Source organism: Diabrotica undecimpunctata, chromosome 9, assembly GCF_040954645.1.
Source record: "Diabrotica undecimpunctata isolate CICGRU chromosome 9, icDiaUnde3, whole genome shotgun sequence".
In the NCBI taxonomy this organism is placed as follows: Eukaryota; Metazoa; Arthropoda; class Insecta; order Coleoptera; family Chrysomelidae; genus Diabrotica; species Diabrotica undecimpunctata.
This window is the reverse complement of record NC_092811.1, coordinates 48711177-48722709: the sequence shown is the minus strand read 5'-3', so window position 1 is coordinate 48722709 and position 11533 is coordinate 48711177. Positions and strand designations below refer to the sequence as shown.

At 36.8% G+C, this 11533-nt stretch overlaps 1 protein-coding gene across 1 annotated transcript; it reads left to right on the top strand.

Annotated features, from left to right (window-relative positions):
* Positions 1-280: 280 nt before the first annotated feature.
* LOC140450654 (uncharacterized) lies at positions 281-1987 on the top strand. The gene has a single exon (XM_072544317.1). The coding sequence runs from the start codon at positions 281-283 to the stop codon at positions 1985-1987; it is 1707 nt and encodes a 568-aa protein (XP_072400418.1).
* Positions 1988-11533: the final 9546 nt, after the last annotated feature.

Below are 11533 nucleotides of genomic sequence, written 5' to 3'. Positions count from 1 at the left end.
AAAAAAGAAGTCAGTTCTTCGTCGACGGGAGAGACAAGCTTTACAGCAGAAGGCAGAACAAACAAAATTACAAAACGGCACAATATCCCAGGAAACAACCACGTCGCAATTAGAGGTAAAATATGCAGGTAGACTTCAGAGATTTGTAGCAAAATGGAGCAAAGTTACTCGAAATCGTTTCATTTTGAAAGCTATTAAGGGGTACAAAATTCCATTTGATTTAAAACCTTGCCAGAATCAATCATTTTTTAAAAAATGTTGTCATTCCGATCACCAGGCAATGAGGGCAGCTGTTGATGAATTGATAGAAATTGGTGCTGTATCACCGTGTAATTCAAATAAGAAAGGCTTTTTATCCTCATTTTTTCTAGTACCGAAGTCTAGTGGAGGAAACAGATTTGTTTTAAATTTGAAACGATTAAATTCTTATATTACAGCTCCACATTTTAAGTTAGATGATTACAGGTCTGTAAAAAGTTTAATTACTCCAGGTTGCTACATGGTCTCTCTAGATTTAAAGGATGCTTACTTTGGAATACCAATCAATAAACAACATCGTAAATTTTTAAAATTTCAGTACAATGGAAAAATGTTTCAATTTAACGTTTTACCTTTTGGTTTATCAGTCGCACCATATTTGTTCACAAAAATTTTAAAACCTGTTACTCAATATTTAAAAGTTAGAAATATTCTTATTCTTAACTACTTGGATGATTGTTTATTGTTAGGGAGTACAAAATTAGAATGCATTAATAATCTAAAAATTACAATTGAACTGTTTCTAGAATTGGGTTTCATAATTAATTATAAGAAAAGTACACTCATTCCAACTCAACAAATAACGTTTTTAGGGTTTATCTTTAACAGCGTTGATATGTCATTGTCTCTAACTCAGGTGAAAATTACCAATACAATAACAATAATTCGGTCAATTTTGAAGTTTCAAGCTTGTAAAATCCGTCGGTTTGCGAGAATTATTGGTTCTCTAATATCAATTTGTCCTGCAGTTAAATACGGTTACCTATACACCAAAGTCCTCAAACGGAAAAAATATTTAGCTTTAAAAAGAGAAAGTGGGGACTATAATAGACATTTATTAATTGATAACGATATTCGAACTGAATTGCAATGGTGGATATCAGCCATACCACAAGCAAAAACATCTTTGCAGCAATCTACATATCAAATGATAATTTATTCGGATGCTTCCTTGTCTGGATGGGGAGCTTGTTGTGATGCAGAAAAAATTCATGGTTTTTGGTCAGAAGATACAAAAAAGTTTAATATCAATCATTTAGAATTACTTGCTGCCTATATGGGTCTTAAAAGTTTTGCTAAACATAAAAGATCTTGCTCAATACTTTTAAGAATTGACAACACCACTGCTATCTCTTATATCAATAAAATGGGAGGCATAAAGTATCCTAAGCTAGCTTATTTAGCCCGCTGTATATGGCAGTGGTGTGAGACTAGAGATATCCTTATTTTTGCATCCTACATAGAATCAAAAAGTAATTCAGTAGCAGACGCGGAATCACGTTCGCTAACTATTGATACGGAATACTCGTTAAATCAAGCAGCATATAACCAAATAGTGGAAACATTTGGCAAACCGCAGATTGATTTATTTGCTTCAATATCTAATACTAAATGTCCAAAATATGTGTCATGGAAGAAAGATCCCGATTCATTCGCTATAGACGCTTTTACTTTAAATTGGAACAATTACAAATTTTATGCTTTTCCGCCGTTTTCGTTGGTTATGAGAGTACTTAATAAAATAATATTAGATAAAGCAGAAGGGATTGTGGTGGTTCCTCTTTGGGAAGCTCAATGTTGGTATCCAGTTTTCTTAAAACTTCTAAAATTTAGACCCATTTTGTTTAAACCAAAAAGAGACCTAATGTTATCTCCCTTTAATTGCAGCCACCCCATATGGTCGAAGATTACCCTGGTGGCAGGGATTGTATCCGGCGAGCGTACCTAAACCAGGGTTTTTCTGTAGAAATAACAGATATAATGTTGGCATCATTGTCAGAATCTACAATAAAGCAGTACAGTGTGGCGTACAGGAAATGGTGGTCATATTGTCAAGAAAACCTATTGCTCTGTTTTGATGCATCTGATAAAGATGTTATGCAATTTTTGTTAACAGAATATGAAAGGGGAAGTAGTTACTCCACTTTAAATACATTCCGATCGGCTATTTCTCTAATAGTACCAAATATTAAACAATCTGAAGCTCTTAATAGATATCTTAAAGGTATTTTTAAATTGAGGCCATCATTTCCAAAATATACTAAGACTTGGAATCCCGATAACGTTCTGGAGTATGTGTCAACATTATATCCGTTGGAAGATCTTACATTAGAGCAATTGTCGCTAAAGTTGGTTACCATAATATCTTTATGTACTGCACACCGAGTTCAAACTATTAACAGTATTCACATTAATAACATTTCCAACTTCGATGATCGAATTGAAATAATAATTACAGAATTGCTAAAAACTTCAGCACCTAATAAAAGTCAACCTAAACTTTGTCTTCCGTTTTTCTATAATAAACCAGAACTTTGTGTGGCTTCCACTTTACTACATTATATTAATATTACAAAACCCTTGAGGGGAAATATAACGCGTCTATTTATAACTTACAAGAAACCATATCGGGCTGCCTCTACCCAGACACTCTCAAGATGGATAAAATCTGTTCTGAAGATGAGTGGTATCGATGTAAGTACCTTTACCCCATACAGTACCAGGCATGCGTCATCTTCGGCAGCGCTTAGATGCGGAGTTTCAATCGATACCATAAAAGCTACTGCAGGTTGGTCTAAAAATTCAGAAATATTTTTTAACTATTATAATAGACCAATCGAAACCCCCGCAGAATTTGCTAGAAATATTTTTAGGTTATAAGAAATATTTTGTTTGTAGAAGTAAGTTTCATTGTTAGGATTAGTTACCTCATTACCTAAGAAGTAAAATATAGTGTCTGTTTAATTATTCATATTGGTTAGCTGCTATATAATAAAGATTAGTACTTAAATTGTATGATTTATTAAAGCCTAGTCGATCATGTAAACTCTCTAAACAACTGCCATTTGTGTTCTAGACTGATGGAATGAAGCGAAGTATAATTTGAGATTAAACGACTTACCTGTAAGGAAGTTCAATCATAATTATACGAGCTTCATTCCATCAGTCTAGAACAACCCACCCCTCCGGAGGTTCATCCTTCCACCCCAATTACATAATCGACTTTCACTAACGCAAGAATGAGGCCAGACCGGGGGTGACCGGATGAAGATTTGGTTTATTTACTTTCGACTAGTGTGTACTTCACTAGCAAAGCAGTGATGCCATTTGTGTTCTAGACTGATAGAATGAAGCTCGTATAATTATGATTGAACTTCCTTACAGGTAAGTCGTTTAATCTCAAATTATACCCCTAAAAAATGCCTTAAACGTTGACATTGCAAACGATTTAAAAACTGCTTCTTTTCGATTATACAAGTACTTTTTCACGATTACATAATTTCAGCTACAAATTTCATCCAATACCATATTGGTAGAGGTATTTCCCGTAGCGCGCTAACATTTATAATGTGAAAGAAACATAATTCAAATGCCAAAAATATTTGTTGCCAAAACTCAAAATCGAAATTCTATGTTATAGATTCTAAATATTACGGAAATGAAACAATAACAATGGAAATTCCACTACGACTAATCAATGGAAGTGATAAATTTTATTGATCTTCAATTTCCGCTTCGGAAATCTTTTAGAATGATTTCCTAAGTGAAAATTGAAACATCGATAAGCTGATTTTAAACTTCAATTGTGGCATATTCTTAATTAAAATAGTAATTGCTTTAAGATGCCACAAGAAAATAACTTCAGAACAATACGTTTGTGTCTGCGGCAGCATTGTGGACCATCACTGGATGTGTTCCGTTTCATGTTTTGGCGGTGGAAAGAAAAGAGCTCTATGAGAGAAGAGGCCCAAACCTTACTGTGGCCGAGAGAAGACAGGAAAGGGAAAGGTCAATTGAAAGATGGCAAGAAGAATAGAAAGACACGGAGGATGTGACACAGTGGACGAAAATATTGATCCCGAACATAAGAGATTGGGTGGACTGTGGCCACAGGCGACTGGATTATTTCCTAACGCAGGTGCTGACACAGGACACGGGTGTTTTAGGGACTACCTCTTTAGGTTCGGAAAGGCTGACACAGATGAATGCCTGTACTGTATATACTCGGACACTGTGACACATACGATGTTAGATTGCAGCAGATTGATAGTAGAAAGGAACAGCATAGAGAGAGAGACAGGTGTAAATTTTGTTACAGTGAGAGAATGATTGAAAATAAATCAGGTTGGACTAACATACACAGCTATATCCGTGCAGTGATCAAGAAAAAAGAAGAGGAAGAAAGACAGCTGGACCAACGGCAAAGGTAAGAGTGAAAGATGCTGGAAGTTGAAGCTAGAGAAGTGGGTCACACTGTATGAGTTAGATAGGCGTGGGTCACACTGTATGAGTTAGATAGGCGTGAGTCAGACTGTGGGGAAGGAAATGCCTGTCTGGGAATAATGCCGAACTAGGAGCGATGAGAATCTTCTACGTGCTACCTGGAACGAGACAGGGAGCTTCTTGCTGATGAATGGAGTGTGGATGTGTATGAATGGAGAATGAATGAATGAAGGTAGTGCTTCGGAAGTGATGCCGGCCTTACAGCGGCCATTCTGCTTCTGGATCGCTGGATGACAGAGGAGGGTCTGGTTTAGCAAGTAGGCGTATTGCTGGGAGTACGAAGAACGAATGCTGCACTAAGGTCAGTCAGGCGGCGTCCTGGACTGAGATGTCTTTTGAAGATTCTAGGCCCCCCTCTACAAAGACGAAAAAAAAAGTTTGATTTTGAGTGACTTTTAGTGGTCAAATTTCTAACGACTATAATGTTAATTTAAAAAAAGTAAAATTTGTTTAATTTACTAATGTTTGTATTTTGAGAACGATTTCCGAAGTGGAAACTGAAACGTCAATAAACTTTAACCTTTAATTGTGGCTTATTCCCATTTAAATAGTAATTAATAAAAAAAGTAAATTTAAACACGTAGCTTATCAGTCTCATTAGAAGCGTTACTAAAAAGATTAAAATTCATTTATATAGGAGCTTCTTAAGTTTTTATGTTTATTTAGGATCCAATACTAGTTAGTATCAAGAATAAAATAAACATATCTTAAGAGTCTGAATAAGTATGTCAATAAAAAACAATTATATAAATTTTCTAATATAAAAATCATAGAAAAAGACAATAAAAAAGTGAAGTTGTTTCGCACCTTCACATTGTTTTGTGTTAATCGTTCACACTGCGTCATAGATTATATAACCGTTATTAATATCTCGTCAAAAAGTTCCAACATAACTGACAAAAAGCTTATCTAATTTCATAATATCAGCGAATTCTTTATACTTGTGTTCCTAATAAAAGAAAACTGTTTTAAGATTTCTGGTAAATGTTTCCCATCATTTTAAAGCAATTTGTGAAGGTATATTATTTACTTGTGCAAAATTTTAACATAAATGTTAACTTTTTTATTTAAATTTTAATTTTTTGTGTAAAACAAAATATTGTCTGTTATTTTAAGTAAAAATTATTAAATAAATGTAAAAATGACACTTGGTTAAGTTTAATTTTTTATTCCTTAACAATTATCTTAGCTTTTGTTTATTTTTCACGTTCTTACATATCTATCTACTATTGTAAATGTTATACAATTAAATTTTATCAGCAATAACTGTTTAAATCCCTTTTTCGTGGACATTGAGGGAGCGCACTAGATATTCAACTGTTTACCTCTTTGCCGTAAAAGGATAATTTACGACACACAAACAAGATCTTCCTCGAGGATATGTTCTGAGCATCTTAGTTTTTACCCAGTATACATATATAATACAGATATTGAGACAGCACTTTTGTTTTTTTTTTGAGCTTATCTCCACGGCCAATAATTTTTTGGATTATGGATGTATATTTTATTACTACTGTAATACTACTGTTAGTCATTTTTTACTTAATAATATAGATAAATGTATTTTAAATTACTTCTCTCTTTTTGTCTGGCCTCACACTCCGGATGAGTCTTATCCGCCATCACCCTTCATTTTCTACGATCTTGTGCTTCAATTTCCCATCGTTGTACCTCGATCTTAGACAAATGTGCTTTGACATGGTCCTTCCATCTGTTCCTGGTCTACCACCTGGTCTTTAAAAAAATGTTGTTTTTAATACTCTGTTGTCCTCTGATCTTACCACACGACGTACCTGTATTATCAGGTTGTGTTTTATGTCTCATTATGATTTCACCACCATACAGTCTTGTTATTTCGTCTACTTGAAGGCCAAACATCATTCTAATAACCTTTCTTTAAAATAGCAGCAGCTTGCAGCAACTTTAAAAATAATTGACTTGTACAGTGTTAGTTAAAATTGTCTTTTAAACAGCGTAAATCTTAATAATGTTGAAAGAAAGTATGCTCTTTTCCCAGCAGATATTCTTGCTGTGATCTCTTTTTTCTTCTTGGTAGTAATTTATGATTACTACCCCAGATATTTAAACTCCGTTACTACTTCGAAGTCGTAATCATTAATAGCTGTGTCTGTGATGTTCTGCCTAATTCTAGCCCTTCGAGTTTTGGTTACTACCATGTATTTCGTATTTTTTTCATTTACTTGGAGACCCAGAATACCTGCTTCCTCCTCAAGTCGTGAAAACAGCTTTCGCACGTCTTTTGTAGAATTAATACATTGTATCTATATTATCACCAAAGTCACACATCGGTTTTAAATTTTGGTTGGCAATTGGCATCTGTCAGCTCTGACGATATTTTACTTATTGTGTGTTTCAAGACAAAATTGTACAGCGATGGTGGCAAGTGGTCTCCTTGGGCGAAATTCGATTTTTATGGGCAAAGGTATACCTTTACCATGACCTTTGGTTAAAACTGTGAAACAATGACTGGAGAGAGTTTTCATTGACTAATCAGTTAAAATATACAGTGCTTCAAACAAGTGTTCCAAAGTCATATTCGCGCGCTGATTTTAACTTTATGTGTAAATATGGTGTGAGTAATTATTAGTCGACTAAAGTTTAGATACATAACGAATATAACGAAATAGTATAACGTATGCTGTAACGAAAACGGAATATGGAGATCCAGGTAAAACCATAAACTCTGCCAACTGTTCAACGAAGCACCGATCTCAGAATTCGTTAAACTTCCGAAACTTCAATGGACTGGTCATTTAGTGAGAATGGAGACCAAAAGGTTGCTAAAAAGAGCCCTAGATAGTGAAATGCAGGGTGCAAGACCAAAAGAAAGGCCATGTAAAAGGTGGGAGGATGAAGTGGCAGTGGACGCGCAAAATTTGATGGACATTAGAACCTGTAGAAGATCGGCGCGGGATCGGCAAGTTAGACACATAGTTTGGAGAAGACCAAGGCTCGATTTGGCTGTAGCGCCATTGGAGGGAAAGATAGAAAAAATTTGGATATGCTTGTGAGTCTCAACATTGCAGAACAAGCCGAATAAAGATCACATTTTGTGAACTGGATCACATTTTTTTAAATGTTCAAAGTATAACAATTTTTTAATAGAGCTTCATTTTATGCTAACTGTCGAGGTATGCTAAGTATCCAAGCCAAAAACTATCGTGCTTTATCGGTGTGTGTTATTAAGCATTATCTAGTACTTTTTTCTGCTTGTTATAGTGCTGTACGCCTATAGTGTATTGTCTGATTGTCTATCCTTCTTGGCATGACATAGCTCGCTTGTGTTATATATGCCTGTCCAGTTCTTTATATTCCGTAGCCACACCTTGCCCTTAATCTTTCCTTGGATAATTAGTTGAGAGATTGCATATCTTTTCCTTCTCAGGATGTGGCCCAGGTATTACATTTTTCAGGTAGGTACATGATCAAGTTGATCAAATAATTCTTCTTAAATAATTGTACTCTTTAAGACTTCCTCCTTTCTCACCCTATCCGTCCATGGTATGCGCAACATTCTTCGCAGGGTCCATATTTCAAAAACCTTTTAATGTAGAATATTTTTCAACGTCTATGTCTCTAAACCGTACAACAATATGGACCACACATAGTATTTAACCAACCTGTAGCGGAGATGAAAATAAAGATGACGGTTACAATTTAATAAAATCTTATCTTGTTTGTTCGGTACGGCATTTTATTTTATGTTCATGTTCATTGACCATTATTCCTAAGTATTTGAATAGTCTCACTTGCTCGCTTGGAGCATTATCTATTGGCAGCTGTGCTTTTAAAAGTGTGTTTTTTCTTATTGTAATGTATTTAGTTTTTCCTGTATTTATTTGTAAGCCATATGTTTTTCCTACATTATTTATTTTATGTAGCAGCAACTGCATATCATGTTGGTTATTTGTGATTAGTCTGGTGTCGTCGGCGTAGGAAATGTTGAATATCGGGTACTCCTTGAATTTTCTCCACATAGAGGTTGAACAGCGCAGGAGACAAAATACAGCCCTTTCGTACCCCTCTTAAAATTTTAAATTCCTCTGTGTTTGTTCACTTGTTCAGCCTCAATCATGCTTTGTTCCAATAGAGATTGGTAAATGTTATATATTTTCGTTAATGTTGACGTTTTTATCATTTTTATCGCATTTTTATCATTGCGTCGGGACTTTCGTTAGTCCGTGTAGTTTTGTATAAGCGTATACAAGCAGAAAGCTGCTTTACGTGTACTCATTCCGCTCTTAAACCCAAATTGTGCCTCGCCCCTTAGTTCCTCCAGTTTTCTGAATATTCTTGTGTCGAGCATGTGAATACTTTAAGCACATGCAACTCTATAAGCTGACCAGTCGGTGGTCAGCTTAGAAATGTTGAATAAGATAAAATCGATTTAATATGGCCGGTGTTATATATGTCATTAAAAATTATTACGATGTTGTCATCTTCCAACAGTTTTATGGCTTTTGTAGTAATGGCATCTGGTCCAGAAGCCTTGAGCAAATTTGCTACTTTTATAGCGTAATCTACCTTGGCACAAATAATGAGATTTTCGGATAAATTTTTCGTGGGTAAGTTAGTATAGTTGGGAAATTCGATTTATTATCCTTAAAGAGAGATGAAACGTAGTCTGGTCAGATTTTAGCTAGTTTTTTCTAGTTATGTATGGCTAGTCTCCTTGATTATTTTTAAGGCTAGAATTATGATGTTTTCTGTATAAACTGGAAATTGCTTTAGCTTTCTTATGTAGCTCAAAGCTGTCTACCTTTTCTTGTAGTGATTCCAAGGCTTCACAACGTTCTTTCATCCAGCTTTATTTTGCAGTTTTTTATCTTATCTTACATTGGTTTTTTTGTATTTATGTTGGTTCTGAAGTATTTTGTACTGTCTGCGTTGCTCCATTAGATCAAGTATTTCTTTCGTCATCCACTCGTTTTTGTGATTTCTTTTTATTTGATTGGCGATTGCTTCGTCAGCCTTGGCTATAGCCATCATTATTTTCTCAAAGCATTCCTCTATGCAATTTTCAATTGACGTCATTACGTATGTGGTTCTAAGCTATTCATTTCTCATTATTTCTCTCGTTTTTATGTATTTATTGTTAGCTGGATTTTTAATCTTTGCCAATCGAAGCCTTACATTTACGATTAGGAGATTGTGATCCGATTGGCCTTTTTCTTCTTCTTCTATTTTTAGCTTTCTATTGTTCATTCTTTGACACAGCACCACTCATTTTTACTTTTTCCTACTTTGTGCTGATTACTAATTGATGGCTCGTTTTATAAGAACCTTGTCTCTAACAAAACTAATTACACAAAAAAATGTCGGAAGAAAGCCAAAAACAAGACGGACCATCGGAACAAAACCAACACTAATTAGATTGTGATTTCCATACTCATACAGCCAATAAACACAACGACTCACCAAGAAACTTGACAAATCTTAGCAACGCATATGTAAGACTAAATAACTAACACTAAAAAAGCTATCGTACCAGGTAATCTCCGTACTATGTCCACTGCTGGATATAGGTCTCCAGTTATCTCCGGCATGCATCCAGTTATTCTAACACGCTTCAGATCGTCAGTCCATCTAGTTGGTGGGCGTCCGCTGCTCCGTTATGTTTCTTATCTTGGTCTCCACTCGAAAGTACGTTTTGTCCATCGGTTGTCTGATAATCTGGCGACCTGTCCTGTCCAATTACATTTTAGAGACGCGATTTTTTCGATGACTGTTGTTTTTGTTCTACGACGTATTCCTTCGTTTGGGATTCGGTCTCTCAGAGAGTATTAGTAGTACAATGTGTGTTACCAGGTAACACACATTGGTCAAAGATTTGCCTTTAGGCATATGGGTAGATCCGATTTAAATACATAGTTTTATTTACCAAACGCTCGAGGTTGGACCAAAACGTTCACCTCAGTCTGAAGCCGCAGATAAGGATGGACAGCAATGTTCACCTCTAATCTCGGCCCAACCGGAGGCTGGACCAAAACGTTCACCTCAGTCTGAAGCCGGAGCTAAGGATGAACAGCAATGTTCACCTCAAGCTTCGGCCCAAGTGGAGGATGGACAAGGACCACCTCGGGAAAACCGGCCAAAACGCCACAGAATTAGCGGCGCCGAGGCAAAAAGAAGGAAGAAGGCCAGTGAGGCGATGGGAAAAGCACCCACGGGAGCTGCTCATCCCTCTCCAGCCCCTCCCAAAACAAAGGCGAAGATGCCCACATCGGAGGCTGACAACGGTTCCACCTCCAAAAGAAGACAGAAACCAACAGCCCCCGGTGTGAAGCGCCTTCGCCCAAGTACCTCCACAGAGGGCACGCCGAGGAAGCACAAGAAGTCACGCGGTGGTGAAAACACCGCTGCGCCTTCCCAAAGCTTCGCGGAAGCTACCTTGAGACATCTCAAGGTTGCTATTATAGATAAGGTAAACCCGTATGGAAAGGTCACGCCGACCGGGCAAACCTTATTAAACACAGCCTAATCGAGGAGTTGGACAGAACAATCTTGTCACCCTCGAGCAGCCAGATAAAAGCACCCACGTTCAAGTCGTGGACTTACTCGGGTGAGATCATCAAAGTAGTCTGTGATGACGATGAGGCGCTTGCATGGCTGGAAAAGGCTACATCTGACCTCAAACCGTGGGAGGAAGCATCACTGTCTGTTGTCAGTCAGGGTAAGCTTCCAAAACTTACCAAAGCCTCTCTATGGATCTCGGAGGATGCTATTAGCACCTCTGATGGCCCAGAAAGAGTGCTGCGGAGGTTAGCGGCGCAAAATCCAGACATGGCAGTTGCGAGATGGTGCACCTTCCACCATGAGGTAAAAAAGGATCCTAAAGGACACCTGTTTGTCTTCGGAATCGGAGACGATGACATGGTTGTCCTTAGGAAAAGGGCAATGAGGCTGAGCTGCACGTTCACCTCATTGTATCTAAAAACAAGCACAAGCAAAGTGCAGGATACCTCTACGG

Excerpts from the sequence above, each read along its gene's own strand:
- LOC140450654 (XM_072544317.1), top strand. The coding sequence starts at position 281 with ATGAGGGCAGCTGTTGATGAATTGATAGAAATTGGTGCTGTATCACCG.